General features: G+C 36.6%; 3 protein-coding genes across 5 annotated transcripts; 1 reads left to right on the top strand and 2 right to left on the bottom strand.

Moving 5' to 3' along the window:
* The first annotated feature begins 928 nt into the window (after nucleotides 1–928).
* On the top strand, nucleotides 929–2992 carry LOC148959176 (lipopolysaccharide-induced tumor necrosis factor-alpha factor homolog). Its single transcript, XM_089111015.1, has 3 exons — nucleotides 929–1593; nucleotides 2022–2135; nucleotides 2479–2992. Exons 1-3 carry the CDS (start codon nucleotides 1591–1593, stop codon nucleotides 2653–2655), a joined length of 294 nt encoding a protein of 97 aa, XP_088967141.1. The 5' UTR covers nucleotides 929–1590; the 3' UTR covers nucleotides 2656–2992.
* LOC148959175 (putative deoxyribonuclease TATDN3) lies at nucleotides 2559–9243 on the bottom strand. Of its 3 annotated transcripts, none has more exons than XM_089111012.1 (12): nucleotides 9116–9243; nucleotides 8661–8693; nucleotides 6960–7033; nucleotides 6418–6463; nucleotides 6006–6032; nucleotides 5441–5503; nucleotides 5198–5275; nucleotides 4942–4973; nucleotides 4730–4785; nucleotides 4402–4514; nucleotides 3402–3482; nucleotides 2559–3090 (listed from the first exon to the last, which is right to left on the bottom strand). In XM_089111012.1, the coding sequence occupies exons 1-12, from the start codon at nucleotides 9158–9160 to the stop codon at nucleotides 2959–2961; spliced, it is 780 nt and encodes a 259-aa protein (XP_088967138.1). In that variant the 5' UTR covers nucleotides 9161–9243; the 3' UTR covers nucleotides 2559–2958. The 3 variants fall into 3 exon arrangements, with proteins under 3 accessions (XP_088967138.1, XP_088967139.1, XP_088967140.1); XM_089111013.1 differs by having other exon boundaries at nucleotides 3402–3479; XM_089111014.1 differs by having other exon boundaries at nucleotides 8661–8688; nucleotides 9116–9233.
* A 608-nt stretch (nucleotides 9244–9851) lies between these two features.
* LOC135688092 (zinc finger MYM-type protein 1-like) lies at nucleotides 9852–12728 on the bottom strand. The gene has a single exon (XM_089110809.1). The coding sequence runs from the start codon at nucleotides 12726–12728 to the stop codon at nucleotides 9852–9854; it is 2877 nt and encodes a 958-aa protein (XP_088966935.1).
* Nucleotides 12729–17723: the final 4995 nt, after the last annotated feature.

Genomic DNA, 17723 nt, shown 5'->3' with positions numbered 1-17723 from the left:
AATGAATAGTTGAGGACCATTTTTGTTGACGATTAACAGATGCGTCGCCTACCATGTTTAACCAATCTTAAAGTTCAAAGTCAAACAAACAAGTACAAGTATATTATTTCAGAATCTTAAAATCATGGTTTGATCAACGAAAGTGGTGGCTAAGAATTTTCAGTCACAATATAGTTAATTATTATGAGTTGTGTTTACTGTTTTGTGCAAACATGAAATTTTGCTGAAAACTTGAATAAAAAGCAAAAACCAACTACAACAAAGGATTTTTCCTATAAATAACAACAGCCTTTCTTTGTCAATGAACATAAACATCTAAACATTGAAGTTTTCATAGAAGAGAAGTAAACTTTGATAAACGAACAATAGAAAATATAAATAACCCTGTATCTTTCGATACCCAATATTTGCATAAATCGAAAAGGACCCTGGGAATCGAAAACCAAGAATTAAGAATTGCTCCACCACAGTCATAGAGTCTTTTGTCACAAATTATATTTCCTCCTTGCGCAACCGGCACGCTTTGCGACTATAATTCAAAAATCCAATAAGTTCAGCCTTACATCAAGAACTGCATTGTCAAATGAATTAGTTATAAGAATAAGCAAAGAATAATAAAAAACGGAGTAATATTAAGTATCCGCTCCAAACAAAGCCTGTTCTCGTTGAACACCTGGCAGAGCGGTGGCAAAAACATTCCGCGGCTGTTTTTACACCATATAAATTACTACCATTTGTAAAATTGAAGTTTATGGATCAACTTTGCAACTAGCTCAACATATGCACAGAAGGTATCATCAAAATCAATCATATCAGGTGGTCAATGCAAGGCAACGTGATGAAAAACTACAGGACCTGCTCTATAGATCACATTAAGCCACAATCAAGAATCTCCTTGGCAATTGTTTAAATAGGCGCAATTTTATCCACATTTTCCGGGGGCATCTAGTCTGTAGCTTTCAGCAAAAAATTTTCTTTATTTGAGATTGTGTAAAGATTAAGCAATGCGAATTGTTATTGAACATTGGCGGGTGGGAAAAACCCAAAAACAGTGAAAGCCAGTGATATGGCTGGGAAGGGACTTTCTTAGCTTCTTTACCAGGGGCAAGCACCTCTCAAGTCCCTGTGCCACACCTTTGTTTAGGAAAATGAGCCTTTCTCCCATTTTTGTGATAACAACATAGTAGGGACCTGGGGGACGCGAGGATTATGTCATCGACAAAATAATAATGTTTTTTTCAAAATTAATGTTCGTGCAGTCTTTTTGCACGAGTTGTTCAAAAAATATAATTGCATATCTAGGAGAAATGCTAAAATATGTCATTTATATATGATAATGCAAATAAACTGTCTCGCTGCCCCCTTTTCATTACGTTTGTCGAATCCAAGGAAACGCTTATCATCTGGTTGCCCAGTTTGAATGCATTCAATCTGTGGTGTCATGGTGGCCTGGCAAACCGGAATTAATTATTAAGCAAAATAATTTTACAGCAAAAACATCATCAATCCTTGTTGCGTCATATTCTAACTCTTGCAAAAACGTTGCAGCATAGACGACCTTAAAGCTCTTCTACTCAAGATTTCATAAATATGGTAAGATAAAAAAGTTACACAAATTCTTTGTATAACGTCCGCTTGAATTTTTTGTCACCGCATTAGCTCAATAATATCAAGTTCTTACATTAAGTGGATCTGCAATGGATCAAGAAATTGTCAAGAAACATTTTTGTGATCTTTAAAGGTACTTGAATTAAGAAAAGTAGATATAACTTTACGCTTAGTCACGTTTAATAACGGTTTCAAGTTCTGCTGACATGAAAAACTTACAAATACCGTAGTTCCTTTACTGCGATGCTCAAAATATCTAACTGGACTTCAAACAATGCACATGTTGAATCGCTACATCAATCTTATAGGATGGATTTAATCACGTATTAGAAATTCCAAAATTTTCATTTCATTATCTAATCACGGTTGAATCGTTTAGCTCTAATATAAAGAAACATATGTGTTTTTTTAAGGATCCAGTAAATCCTGGTTACGAGCAGCCTGCAATCCAGCAACCGATCACGACAGAGCCGATTGGCTTTGGAATATACCCTCAACCTGTACAATGCTCTGCTTGTGGCCAAAAGGTACTCACTTAACAATGATTTTATTTGCCTCTGTGCTGATGGCATGACAATAATTGATAGCTATCGAAAGAGCAAACTTCCTATGTTCATTAACCTCAGCTTCCCACGAGGACTTTGCTCATCCCACGAGGATTTTATTCTTGGAAACTACCCATTCTTTCATACCATAATGAATCACTACATTTCATACCAGTGATGAACCTGAAAGTCATCCAGCCAGCATTCTTCTAGCCAAGTTTCACTTTCTCACTGACCAATAAAACGTCATTAGCTTAGCCATGAGAATGGTCCAAGAAAAAATAATTTTGAAATAGAAATAATTTTAAAATAATTTTTTCTTCAGGCAGTGACGAGCACCCACTATGAGGTTGGAACAGCAACATGGGTGGCAGCGCTCGTTATCTGTCCATTTTGCCCGGCGGGTTGCTGCTTGGTCCCGTTCATCACAGATTACTTCAAAGACGTCGAGCATACATGCCCGGTCTGCAATGCCGTTTTGGGAAGACATACAAAAATTTAGCAACCCGACAGACTAGACCCGTTCTATGTCAACGACTGAATGCAAATGTTACGGATACTTGAAAAGAACTATTGTACATTTTACATACTTAAGATTAGAACAAATGACAAAAACTCTTCAGAATGAAGGTTTACTTTGATAATTATTATATATTAATGACTTATTAATGACTTGAAAATAACTGAGGTAGAAAGCTGAGTACCAAATGATAGCAATCAGAAGCGCAGATGTTGTACTAAAAAAGCTGCACATTGCTGAATCACTAACATTCACTAAATATGTACTTTATGCATGAGTTGGTTGTTATCTTGACAATCTATCAAAAAGTCTAAGAGCATTTTTTGTTGTTTCTTCTATTACATGTGCAACAGAGATATTCTTTATTTTGGATATCTCCCGGCAAGAAATCTCTATGTTCTTTGGCTCGTTTCTTTCCTTCAAAAGAAAAGCAATCACTTTACAAACAGGGCACCAAGTATCAAAACTTCTGACAGGAGTCTGGCAAACAGCCATTATGCATTGACATTAAATCAGATAGAAAATTTTCCATCTTTTAGACGCAAAGCCTTTGCCTGAAATAATTTTCTGAGAGCAAAATTGAAGTTAAAAAGTAAAATTTCATGTGACCTGATCATCTTCATGTAACTGACTCTGTCTTGAAACAAGCAACTATCTTTTTTAGTAAAATATTTTATACACAACGACGAATACGAATCTCTCTAAAGGAGCATGACAAATTGACGCACCTGTTTTACAGGTCCGAGCGCCGGCGCGTCGGTTTCCAAAAGAAGGTCTGCCAGTGGAATTTGCTTTATCAGTCTCTGCTTCTGAAAGAAAATGAAAAAGGTAATTTATGCAAAATAATATCTAAGGAAAAGAAAAGTGTTGAAATGATTATCAAGACAAAAAGGTGTGAGCAAAAAGTTGAGTCGGCATGGGCAGTCGTTATTGAGTCTTCATGTCAAATAATGATACTGTCAAACATAACAGGAAAATAGGACTTGTCTTTTCTAAGAGCTGATATAATGGTTAAGAGATTTACTATTCCCTGGGAGTGATGGCGGGAGGACAAAAGCAACATCCAACTTTACTGCTCCTTGCTGAATCAAAATCATTACTTTTCTTCAAAGGAAGATGCAAAGTTTAGTTGGCGCATTCTCAAAGAATAAACCCACCATAATTGAGCAAGATTTGTTAAAAATCGAAAGAACAGAAAAAAACCAAGAATGCTGTAAGGTTGCTTTAAAGGCTGTTGGGGAAAACCTCCAATCTCGCTGGTATCAGAATAGAGAACCCAAGAGCAGAAACATGAATCCAAGAAAATACAACTATTTGCTTCATATCTCCGTCTTTTTCCAAATCTCAAATGATTACAACACTACGACGACTCCTGCGTCGAACACTCTTCTTTTTCAAATGAATTTGCGGAATATATACGATTACTTACGTTGCTAATTAGTTTTGAGTCATGAACTTTTAATTATAACAACTTGCATATATGTTAGTCAGGTGTTTATTCTGGATAAGTCTAATAACTTAATCAGCGGGCGTGGAATAACTATTTCCTATAACCTCGGACGGATTCAGCTTAAAGCGAGGTTTTGACGCAAATGCTACTCTAAAACAACAAGAAGAAAATACTTGCATGACTAACAAAGAACCCGACGGAATCAATGAGCTAATTGTAAAAATACACATGCTATACGCAAAATGGCGGATTCCCAACAAAGGCAGAAATATTTTAACCTGTTCAGATCGAATGACAGAGGGTGGCACAGAAAAGAAGTAACCAGCATCAACACCTTTCATTGCCACGGACGGCTTGCCATCAAACGCATGGAGAACGACATCTTTTGCACCTAACATAAAAAGTAGAAATGAGAAAAAAACAGCATGTTCTCAAAACAACAGCAAAAAAGCAAACTTCGCCAATAGCCCATTCTAAGTGCAATCACTATCATAGACAAATTCGCAATAGAATCAAAATAAGAGTGTTGTGGGAAAATAACGCAATAGTCCAATAAAATACACATTGCAACCGGCAAGACTCGATGCCGCGAAGGTGCATATCTACCTTCTTGAATGAGAATGTCGATAACTGGTCTTCCAGCGGATCTGGAGTGCACATTCCTATAAAAAATATGGGAAGGCAATTGAAAAAGAACAGCGGAAATGCAAAACATTTTTTGATCGCAAAGAGTGTGTTATCATCAACATAAATAACGACGAAATTAGAAACAAGACCAAAGAGGAACATAGTTCCTTTACAGGAACAAAAACACTTACAACGGAAGACTAAAATCTTTGGCAAGTTGAATCTAAAATGAAAAAGAGGCTAACAGTTTAGCTGTTTATTAGGCCTGTGAATACCATTTAATACAATTACTGAGAAATTGAAGTTTATCAGAACTGAAAAAAAATGATAGGTTACGCGTGATACTTGCTCGAACACTCCTAGTAAATAAAATTACCAGGTACTTCCTTATTTCCACAGCAAAAAAGTAGTATTTCGCTAACAGGGATGCATTTCAAATACATGTACCTGTCTTTTAAAAACTTCTCGTTGAATTTCCTTGTCTTTGGGAGACTTAATGATATATGGCGTGAAATCAAGGCCTACCTAAAAGAAATTCAAGTGACAAGCTTAAAATTAGAGAAGCGAAAAACGCCCAACTCCAAAATAGGATAGAGCATTGCAACAGATAGTGGAAAGCCAAAAGCAATCAAAAACGAACACACAAAAATAGCTTTGGAAGTAAAGTTACAACCGATTTAGGTTACCTACTTCACCTATTCCAACAAGTAACTTCGCATTTTGCCTTACAAATTCCTCGGTCTTTTCAAATTCCTGGAAAAAAGAAATGAAATTACTGCAATATCTTGAAACATCGCGGCACTTACTGAAAAATGCAATCATAGATTGAGGATGGCATTGAAATGATGCAGAAATCCCTTGCTTGCATACAAAATATCATTGTCTTTTTGGCTCCTAGTGTAAGTAGTTCCGGAGCCAATGGGAAAAGTAACAAAATCCTATCGTATAATGGGAATATCTTATCGACAAGTGACCAGAGGAACTCGTCGGGACGTAGTGCCTTAAAAGGATCCTAGAAAAAAAACCGTCTACACATTGCGGTTTTGTTTGTCTTTTAGTAAACACGTTCCAAAACATAAAAAGGTTAGGCAACATAATCGATTTCTAACTTGCTTTAAACAATCCCTCGGAATATAGTCAATATTAAAAAAAATCTTATCTTGGCATTCTTTATTGACTATGTTTGGAATTAGCTGAAAAATTTACTGGAACGAAAGAGTAAAATGGCAACAGTACGGCAACAAACAAATGATACCTTTAAAGAGACGCTCCTGTTGCCTTCCTGTTAAGAGAGGAATATACGCTGAATTTGAGATTTCGCATAAAGCCTGATGTTACTCATATAATAATAAGAACAATAACAGCGACGAAAGTAGGCTTAAAGCAATAATATAACTAGTGAATTTCATAGACAAAAACTTCATTTCAAAGAAACTAAGTTATCAACGAAATCTTCGAATATCTAACATCACACCTAAACTCTTCTTCTATATTAAATATTTCTTTGAAACAATACTTAGGTGAAAAGAAAAACTTAGATATGAAAGATATGAATAGAAGCAGCGTTTTAGCATCAAAGAGGGCAGAGATCATCAGCGCTACAGAGGCATCAGCAATAACAGAAAGAGGGATTGTATTTAAACTACTAATTTTCACCTTCTATTTACCTGTACAGGGTGAGCTCCAACGCAGGGATGGATAAAACCAGGGTACCTACAGTGATTTAAGAACGTGCATAGTAAAAAGAGGTTTTACGGTTTTACTAAATAGCCTTTGATTAGAGAGAAAAACACGTAGAAAGTAGAAAAAGCTTACAGTTTAATCAATGCTAATATTTAGATGGTTGTTGCTTTTCACATAAACTGCCAAGGCAGAAAGTTGATAATCATGCCATCCTATCACGCTAACACTGAATGGTGTGGCATTTATCAACGTTTCATGGTCAAACTATATCAACTCAGGGCAGTCAAAATCGAACCCACAAAGTCCGTCAATGGTTGAAAATTCTGTAGGGTCTCCGAACTACAGAGATTGTTGGGATGGTTTAATATTAAAATGACTAACAGTCACACAAAAAATTGTAGAAATAAAGAAAATATCAGAAATGTTAGGTATATGGCCTTAACACTATTCATAGAATAAATAATCTTTGTAATTTATAGCAAAGGAGAAGAACACATGGGTTGAGAAAGTCAGGGGCCAAGTTTACCTGGTCGACAATTCTAGTACAATGCTGAAATCTTTTGGAAATTCACAAACAGCAACAATAGCTTTTACACCAACCTAAAAAATGTGAAATCGTGAGATAGTAATGAAAGGCTAGAAAGTTGAATATCATGTTTCAAAGCTATGAATGACAAGTAGGCTTCTTAAAAGTTACAGAAATTTTCTTCATGATTATGCTAATAGAATAATAACTATCAAAATCAAACATTAACTCTGCAGTGTATGAGAAAAAGGAAAAATTAATAATTTTGTAATGACCTACATAATATGTAGTTTTTGAAGGCAGAACAACCCTGGTGTTATCTATTTGAAGCCGACAACATCCCAAAAAATTAGCTTTAACACCAAATCTTAAATAAAATAATTAAAACAAAAAGCAAAAAAAGAATGCGAAGGAACAGAACTGGTTTTAGCTTGGTTCACAAGTTTGAGAATTTCAACAGGATTATAGTGGTGTATGCCTTTATTACCAAAATAGGAGAAAATCATTACTTTTATGTCACCAGTTTGATTATAAATAGCCAATATTAAGTTGGCTGTTTGTCTGTTTCTCACGAGATCACTCACAGTTATTCGATATTCATTCATGGAAAGAAGGCTGACGAAAGCATGCTTGTTAAAGCTAAGGATGACCAGCAATGTGTCTGGTATCGACCGCGTTATTGCAAGTAAGAGAAAACAAGTAAATTCAGAGAATGTATGTCTGACATACTGGAGCAAAATTAAAGGTACATCTCCAAAAAATTCACCTAGAACAAAATTCTGACAATTGGTCATAATACAAAAAACCTTTATTTACTGGAGATGTCCTTATTTGATTGCTGCTTGGCAACCCAAACCACCTGTAGTTAAAAACGGATTGCTTCATTCCACTTCTTAAATACACATTATTTCTCTCCGTAATTGTCATATATTAACACTAACAAGCAGTTGTAGTTCATTCGCAATTGCACTCGCATGCCTTGGTACATGCCTCCCCACACTGGGAAATGCATTTTATTGCACGCCTGTTTTATGACAGAATGGCTTGAAATTTAGTTATTTACTATGTTAAATCTGCAGTACTTCCACTCTTTACTCAATCAATTTCCCAAAAATATGTATTTGCTTAAAATTCCTTCAAAATGGACGAAAATTGCCCTATTTTGGAACAGAAAATCTAATCCATATTTTACTTGTAGCTTTAGTTACAATGTATGTAGAAACTGTCATAGAATCACAAGGAACCAGTATGCTTTAATAAATTGTGGAAAAATCTGTAGAATCTGAAGATATTATTAATGTCACAAAAGATGTCCCTTACCACATTTTAAAACAATACGTATCAAGCTCTTGACTGTAACTTAATTTGCAATTTCACCCAGCATTTCCATGTCTAGGCTAGTTCCCAAAACAAAATGACAATAAAGGAAACTAACATTCCAACAATGACAACCTTCTAAGACATTCCACAAAACATAAACAACTATTCATGATTATGAAGCATAGCTTGACTGTTGGCTTAGGCAAATCAATAAATGGGTATTGAACAAAACAATACACAGCCAACAAATCAATAAATGTGTATTGAGCATATGGCAAATAACATGATTCTGTCTAAAGAATAGTTACTGAACAGTAATATGCCAATTTTTTAGCAAACAGAACATGATGAAAGCAAGCTAGCTACACAGAAGAAACATACCTCTTGTGCCCCTTGTATCATCAACTCTCTGTCCTTTTGAAAAAAAAGTTTACAATATTATATATGTTAACTTTTATCAAGCATTTATCTTGATTTCTTAAGTTTTGTTGTGCATGGAAAACAAATTGTCCAATGAAAAAATAATTTTCTGTTTGAGGAAACGTTTCTCAGAACTATACCCTGCTCTGCTGATTTTACAGTTGGTAATTTATAAAAAACCAAGAAATACAAGCAAGGAAAAATTTAAGACATTGCCTAAAAACCTTTAATTAATTTCAAAAGGGAACTAGGAGTATATAAATAATAGAGGCAGTAGGAAAAAAAAGAACAGGGACATGTCCTCCAACATTTTTTGAAGTCAATTTGTATTTTGAATAAATTTTGAAGGAATAAATTTGAAGCTAGTGAGATAAGCTAAAAATGCACTAGGGTAAATAATAAAATAAAGCCCATACGGATGCAAATTCTTCGGCACTGATGTGGCAGTGAACATCTATCATCGTGCTCAGGACAAACCATAGAGATGGACAAATACTGGTCAGTGTGCACGAAGACAGCCCGCCAGTTATTTTGTAATATCTTGGCCTCGAGGCGAGAGTGAAACGAGGCCCTTCTCAGCGACTCAGCTTTTTGATGAATTCTGACATTCTGACTGTGCAATGCTATAAAGGAGTTTGGGTCAGTCATTGCATTGGGGCAGCTCCAGCCAGGGCCGCCGAAAGTTTCGAAGCCCCTGGGGTAAAAAAAATATGAGGCCCCCTGCGAGCGGAACGAGCTGAAAATTCTTGTGACCACGCCCTTTATTCCATTCTTTAAATGGAATTCATTACTTTATGAGGCCCCCAGGGCCGGTTCCAGGAAATTTTCTTGGGGGGGTGTAAGCTTTATGTACCGAGTAATTTTAGAAAAAACAATACCAAAAATTTTGAGCTCAACTAATCGTGATCAGAACTAACAACTAAATGACTTACACTAACTTTAATTTAAGAAATTTAACTTTAACGAAAAAACTTTAATTTTAACTTCAATCTGAAAAAAGCGTTTCAACCAAATACAGCACGTTCTAATAAAAATACAGAGTCAATGGTGGGTCAAAAAATAACCCTCAGATTTTTGCGAGTCATTTAATTAGGAGCTTTTGACCCAGCCTCTTTTTCAGTTCTTATAGCGCAATATATGAATAAATTAACTTTAAGTAGTGTCAAATCGAACTCTTCTGTTTTTTAAGTGTATCCAGTTCTTGACAACATCTTCCAAGTTGACATTTTCAGAGAAATCCTTCTCGCATGATATCAGCATCAGAGATTCCAGGCGGTCCTGGAGCATTGTGCTCCGCAGCTTAGTCTTCACCAACTTTAGTTTGCTAAAAGATCTTTCATTTGAAGCCACAGTAATTGGTGCTGTTTGAAGGAATGTATATGCTGTGTTGCTTGCCGGATAAATGTGCCTTCGACTATATACGAACTTTGCAATTTCACAGACTGTCATGCTCTTCACCAACTTTTTCTCTTGGAAGTCCTCTCTCAAAACAGTAAGCTCTGCAATAAGACTGCCACTTGAAACTTTCCCCGACAACAAATGCTCCAGATCCTCTGCTTGTTCTTCCCTTAAGTTATCCCAAGGAGGCAACAAAACAGTGAACGGCTTTATTTTCTTCAAAATGCTACCCCAGTTTTCTTTACAATCTGTAATTATCTGATCAAGTACAGAATAAATCTCTTTCGAATAAAACGTCTGGAAGGAGAATGCCTCCTCGTTGTCTCGGTTTTCATCAATTCTTCTTGGAATCAATCTTCTTCTGTGGCGGTGCTGAAACTCCTCTTCTGGATTTATTCCCATGTGCATTGCAATTTGTGTGGCAGCTTCAATCTGCTTTTGCACGTCATCTTCATTTCGAATCTTTTCTAACGCCCTAGTTGTCGATGACACTAGCTCAAGTGCGTCGAGTAAATTCAAACCCTCTTCCTGAAGTTGCACAACCAGAACCTTACAGCGCCGCATTATGAATCTCATAGTAGCCAAGCTGAAAACAAAATCAAATGTTTTCATTTTCTTCAAAATTGCTTTGGCTTGATCCTGTGTGTTTTTGTCACAGTCAAGTTGTCTATCCATTATCTGCTCGAGCAGCGAGACGATTACTGTCAAAGAGATCCAGACACTGTCAATAGATTCAGATCTAGCAATCCAACGAGTTTGCGAAAGATTTCGCATCTTCAAGGCCCCTTCTATTTCAACTTGTGCTTTTTCAAGTGCTTCAGATCGCTTGGTGCTACTAGAAAAGAATGTGTACAATGACTGTAATATGTCAAACATCGATGATACAAGACTGCTTGCTTTGGAGCTTCGTTCTACATATGTACTCAGCCTGTGAGCCTGGCATGGGATGTAAAGGATTTCCTTTTTGTGTGGAAAATCTTCTTGAATTTTATCACTTAGCACTCGTTGGCATCCTTTATACTTTCCAGACATACATGACGCAAAATCGTACGATTGAAAGACGAGTTTTTGTGGGTCCACACTACACTCATTGAGAGCTTTCAAAATTTCTGCAGCATGGCCTTCTCCGGACTTGTCTTTGAGAATCCTCAGACACAGTAAACGCTCAACCGGCTTGGCATTGATGACGTATCTTACAACAATTGCCATCTGATCTTTATTGCTTGTGTCCGGGGTAGTATCAGCCATTACTGAGAACGCTGAGACTTCCTCTAGCTCCTTCACCATACGATGCCTCACTGCGTCACCTAGCAACTTTATCAACTCATTTTGGGTGTCTTTGCTCATATAGGTAACATGGTATGGTCGCATCCTTGTTTGGTTCTGCCAGTATTTCAAAATGCCGCAATGTCGACTGATTAACTTCACAATCTCATGAAAGTTGCTGGATTCGTCAGTATTTCCACGAAATGCAAGGTCCTGCATAGCCATGGTGCGAGCAGCATCACATAATATTAACATAATTTTGGTGTTAAACATTGCGTCGTCAGTTTCTTTAATCATTTCATGACGACGAGACAAATCCAAAAGTGCATCAACGTTCTGATGTGGGTTAGTGAATCTTGCAAAATCTCGTAATGCTTCTCTGTGACTTTGGCTGGTGAAATGCTGTATCAGCTTGCCCTTCTTTCCTTTTCCAACACTCTTCATTTTGTGCCACTGTCTAACGCCATTAATAGTCCATGAAGCATCTGAAGAGGGTCTTCCAGCGCCGTTTGGAAATAAGGAACAAACATAGCAAAATGCTGCGTCATTTTGAACGCTATATTCAAGATGTGGAAAATCTTTGAACCAGGTGCTTGAAAACTTATTTTGTTTACCAGATTCAATGAATGCATTACTTGGATAAACTGTCAAGCGAGGCTGGTAGGGACCTAGGTTTATCACAAAACGGCGTTGGCTATCCGACAAATCTTTTTTTCTTTTTCCAGGGTCGTGTTCTATTAGTGCTGCTGCTTCTCCAGGTTGTACAGATCCTTTTTGCCTGTCAATTTTGACTTTAAGTCGTTCAGCAGATTTTTCTAAATCATTACACTGGGTTTTAATCTCGTTGGCAAACTCTTTTGCAGATATCGCAAACTCTTCGATATTTGGGGTACATGGTTGTGTTAGAATGTTTAACGTCAAATTACCTCTTTGCTCCAAAGTGGATAGCAGATGCTTGAGCTTTCCCGCACAGCTAATCCAATAATCATCATTTTCATCATCGGTGTCATCGTTTTCGGAGTTTTCAGCCTCACTCTCGCTTTCCTCATCAACCACATTCTCACCGACAACATTACTAATATTAGATACTGATTCTTCTTTTGCAGAATTCGCTAACCCAATCTCTTCGGTTTTGTCATCCAATATCTTCTCAGATGAAGATGAAGAAGATGAATCTTTTTCTTCAATTGGATTATCTTTCTTGCGTTTAGCTGCTTCGAAAGGGTTTTTAACTGCACCTGCGGTTTCATATGGCACATTTTTGCCTTCATGTTTCTCTCTATTGTGTTGGAGGCGATAGTCACTGTTGAACTGGGAATTACACCCTTTTGCCTTGCATCTTATTTTTACTTGTCTTCTTTTCATAGCAGTGAAACATAGCCTGGTAAAAATAATTGTTCTCAGTTTTACTTCAGATGAAGAGACCCACTTGAAAAAATTCTCAAAAGCTCAAACTCAGGCCTTGTCAAATCTTGGAAAATCTTGCTTTTCAAACAGGCCTAGACTTTTTGTCACAGGCTTACGCGAGAATTACAAAATTCAAAACAAATGATTATATGGATATGTCTTCAGAAAATAAAATTCAAAAAACAGAAAGATCATTATTTGAAGCAAGTTTTTGAGTTACCTGAAAAGCTGCCGTTTCCCTTTCAAGTAGCGTAATACTTATTACTGTTACTATTTTTTTCAATTCTACTTTTGTTCGTCAGCTCAGCTTCATTCAGATAAAGGATTACCAGAGAATGTTGCTTCGCGGGTTTCGCGCCTTCTTCACAGGTGGCGTCAGTCACTATGTTTAGTTTTATTGAATAAATCGATCAGTGGAATTCGAACAATAGGGAACAATAGAGTAAGCAGGAAACACAAATGGTTTCTCAGGTTCTCACCGAATGAGACCACACCAGCAAATATCACATGGTCTTTGTAGGCACAGGGCAATAATGAAGAAAACTAGATATTCAAAATGTTATGCATATTTAATTGCTTTTTGCGCAGTGATGCACTACACAGCATTTAATATAAAACTTCGTAACATAATTTTACCGACCAAAAATCGAACTTTACCGAGTAAATCGCCAAACTCAATTCTTGGGGGGGTGTCACACCCCCCCACACCCCCCCATGGAACCGGCCCTGGAGGCCCCTAGCTCAATTCAAACACAAGAATGAAATCAACAGCACTTTAAAGGCTTTTCAAAATTTTTGCACATGGCCCCCTTAAATTTAAAAAGTGGGCCCATGGGTAAATTCCGTTATTTTCAAATTAAAATGAAAGTTGCGAATTATATACAGAGTTAGATTGACAGAATACATTGCAGAGGTTTGTGACAGCAACTAAAGAAGTTCAGGCAAAAAAATTTTTAATCAGGTAAATTTGTAGTCCACACCCCTCCCCCCCCAACAAGGCTTGCCTCGCGACGGCCCTGCAACTGAGGATTGGGTGCTTCTGTAACTTTGGCTGGCATCATATTGTTATTATGCCACACCCATCTTGATATGTTGTGAATATGGTTTGCTCAAGTATTGAATGATTTGAATAAGTAAATATATATAATTATATATCGAACTCGTATGCATGTATACGATATTGGCTAATCAGCTGATCGTTATTGTATTAAATTAAAAATTTTGTGACCAAGGGGTGTGGGGAACGTCAAAACTAATTTTCAGGTAAAACATGTTCTATAGAAGTAATGTTTTTGGTAATACGTAAACTTTAACATCTTAAAATCAATAAAGAATCATGCAGTGGTAGTTGCTCCGTTTTGATACATACATGGTAATCCCCCCCCCCCCCGATTTCACTACAGTTTCAGAAGAAGCATCGGCTGCAATTCACAATGAATTCAAGGCATTTTTCATGCTAAAGGAATCCCAAGATGGAAAGAAGTTGCTGCTGGTTACCAGGCTTTTGATGAAACAGGACAACCTTGTAATCTCAAGAGCACGGCGAAATGTTACGAGTTATTTTTATCTGCCAAAGAATCTTTCAGTACGATTAGGATGATGAAAAGCTATCTTTGCACTTCCATTTGTTGGTTAGTGGAAAGGACCTTGTTGTAAAAGGGACAGTTTGTGTGCGTGACATAAGAATAAATTAGTGCAATTAACGTGGGAGAGGGGAGGTCGAGAGTTGGTGATGGAGGGAGGTCGAATGTTTTAGGAAGATTAGAGAATTGAGAACAACCTAAGGTTGCATTCTGCTTGTATTCGTTTGTATTCGAGTCCTTTCACCTTAAGTTGTACACCCATTTCTATGTATGTTTGTATAATTTTCTAATTATAAGATCCAATAATAAGATCTAATTACAGATACATAAAATTTACAGATAGGAGTTAAAAGCATAGACTAAAAACAGCCCAGGTTAAAAATGGCAGGGATAGCATTAAAAAGGTCAGTACGATCTTGTTTCCATAATGGTCCCTCCAGAGGTGTTATTAAAAAATTTTGTACATGTTAAATTGATTTGTATCCGAAACTAGGAAAAAAGTAATTCTGGAAAAATGTTAACTAGAACCTTTTCGTTGGCTGAATTTGGGTTTTCAATAAAATATGTAGGGGCTATCCTCCTGACTTTGTAGATCATCAAAGGATTTATCTTTGATCTTGTGTTTGAAACTATTGACATTCTTTGCAGATTTTAGTTTTTACGGTAGATTGTTCCAAATTTTGGGACCAAGATATGAGAGGCAATTTTGCCCTATATTTTTCTTTCGGAAAGGTTGGTTCAGTTTGTTTTTAGATCTTCGAGTGATTCTGTTCTGGCCAACTGACATGTAGAGGGTGGGGCTGAATTATCAAAAAATTTGAAAACCTTTGCACTCATACATTGTTCAAATCTCTCTTTCGTGGGGAGCCAATTGATATTTGTGAATTCCTTGATTCCTATATGTGCTCTGTTATTTGGATTCAAACAAAACTTGATACAATTGAGCTGTCTGAATTCTTTTGGTCAATCTTTTGTTTAAGTATGGAAACCAAGCACTGCTTGCATAGTCAAAATGGAAGGGAGAAGTCAAGAAAATGTTGCTTTCTGTAAAGAAATCTTAGCCTGTCATTGACTTTGCCTAGGATTCTTGTAGCCATTGATTCCCCAGACAGGTCCTCGTTGAGAATACAGCCTAAATATATGACTGACTCAATGGTTATACCCTTGGTTGATATTTGTCTTATTTAAAAACCGTACTAAAAAGACAAGCAGCGCTTGCCAGAAAACTAAGACACTGTAAACGGGGCTATTTGGGTCAAAATTTGATGGAATAGTTTTGCATATTTGGGTCTAAATTTGCTTTGACTGTAACCAGAAGCGTGGCTTTAAGAAGGAAGTCGACTATATACGGTTTTTATATCTATTTTCTGTGGATGATGTAGGGTGTATTGTATAAGTTCCTGTAGGTTTTCAAGCTTGTGCTTGCCAGATGAAGATTATGTCATCGATAATTTTTTTCCAAAATATTCGACTACGCCCCATCGGGGCATTTCTTAAGATGTGTTGTTCTATTGTTGTCATCAATATGTTGGCATAAATTGGGGCAAAGAGTGTCCCCATTGCGGTGCCTTAAGGGAGGTTAATAAAATTTGCCATTACACTCCTTTTTTATAAGAACCAGCAGATTGAAGTTCAGGCTGGTTGTTCTTAATTTTTTCGAGCAGTGCGATTGCTAGCTTGTTAGCAGGGAGGTGTCCAGGCCTCATTTGCTAACAAAGTGCGTGAGAAAACCTTCATTTGCCGCCATGCTTATATATTCACCAAAAAAGTATCCCAAGATGGCAAAAAACTCCTCGTTTTGAGATTACAAATTGTTCAAAGTTACATTTTACGGTAGCTCAGCCTCAACTTGTTCTTAATTTGTTCTCAACTTTTGACCAATTTTGAGGCGCGTGTTCTTATAAAATTGTTCTTATAAAAAGAGAGTGTAAAGGCAATATAATTATGTTTGAGAATAAAAATCACCATCTGTTGTATTTTATATGCAGCTGGGTAGTTTCGAATTTCGATGGCATAGAGGGAAGCTTTGATACCCTCGCCTTGTGAAATGCTAGTGTGTATATCGAAAGTGTGTTGAAAAAATTAGCACGGGGGCAGTGGGGGCAGCACTGTGCCCTTGTGAGAATTTCATTGTATTTATGCGAATAGAATGAAATAATGTTGCTGTTTTGAACAAAAAGAAAGCACCGAGTGCCTTTGTTATGGATTCATCAGCAATAATGCGAATGAAGGAAAGAAATTTCGGGGGCTTGTTCTGTTTTTCTTTAATCGTTTGAAGTGTTTTATGTCTCTTATCTATGAGACCAAACTATGACATGTTTGAAGCACAAACATAGATTTTTATATCAAGGATGTTTTTTGTACAGTTTAGATTGGAGTTGAATCATACTGTATTTTCATTTCATTGCTGGATCTTGGTGGATCACCAGAAAACCAGCAGCGATTGTTACTTTTAAGTTCACATTGAGCTTCAAGAAGTCTAGCATTCACTTAAAAGACGAGAACTGTTTGCAAATCAAAGGCACGAGCAGGCACGTAAATAATAGGGGGGCGTGGGGGGCGTAACGCCCCCCCAAAGTTTGGAAAATCCAGTTACAGTTGGAAAACGTAACGGTTGACTTGGAATTTTTTTCTTAAGACCAAACTTGTGAATTTTATATTTTAAGAAGTTTTTTTATTTTAAATATAAAAATTCTAAACATTAAAATTCACAGGCTGAAGCTGACCCATCCAATCGTTTTCTATTGTGAATCCCGTCTCCACTGGATCCAAATTGCACACTTGCCCCGTTTTCTTTTTCTTTCTTTCTGACGGGAGTTGAATCAAATTACGAACAGGCAAGGTGAACTTACGGATAAGAAACTTGAAACTTACAGTTTGGAATAATAATACCCGCATTGATCAGAAAATATTAGAGTGGGAATTTTTTTAGAAACTACGAGTAGTTAATTCAATAAAAGATTAAGAATCTTTCAGTACTAAAAATTCTCAACGCTTCTTATAAAAAACGAGTTTATGCTAAACTCCCCCTGTTATTTGTTAATGTCCTTGAGTCCTTATCATAAATTCCTATGACAAAACTGCTGTGGAGCAAGAACACATTGCAAAAACTGCAGTAGAAGTATTTGATCAAAGAAGAGTATTTCATCTTTCGAATCAGGCATATGCACAAGTTTGTTCTCAAATCATCATTTCAATTGTAAAGAATGAAAAGGCATTTGGCCCTCTGAAAAGTTTAAAGGTAGTTTTCTTCGATCAAGAACGAAAATAAAAGGCCCAAATTCTTGGTGCTTCTATATCGTGAAAAAATGTATTTTAGATAAAATTGATCAATTGATCTGAAAGAATACTACTAATCATTAAGTATATC

The sequence above is a fragment of the Rhopilema esculentum genome, chromosome 10, assembly GCF_057945365.1.
Source record: "Rhopilema esculentum isolate cy_ngs chromosome 10, ASM5794536v1, whole genome shotgun sequence".
Classification (NCBI taxonomy): domain Eukaryota; kingdom Metazoa; phylum Cnidaria; class Scyphozoa; order Rhizostomeae; family Rhizostomatidae; genus Rhopilema; species Rhopilema esculentum.
Note: the sequence above shows the minus strand (reverse complement) of the source record. Positions and strands in the feature narration are given on the sequence as shown.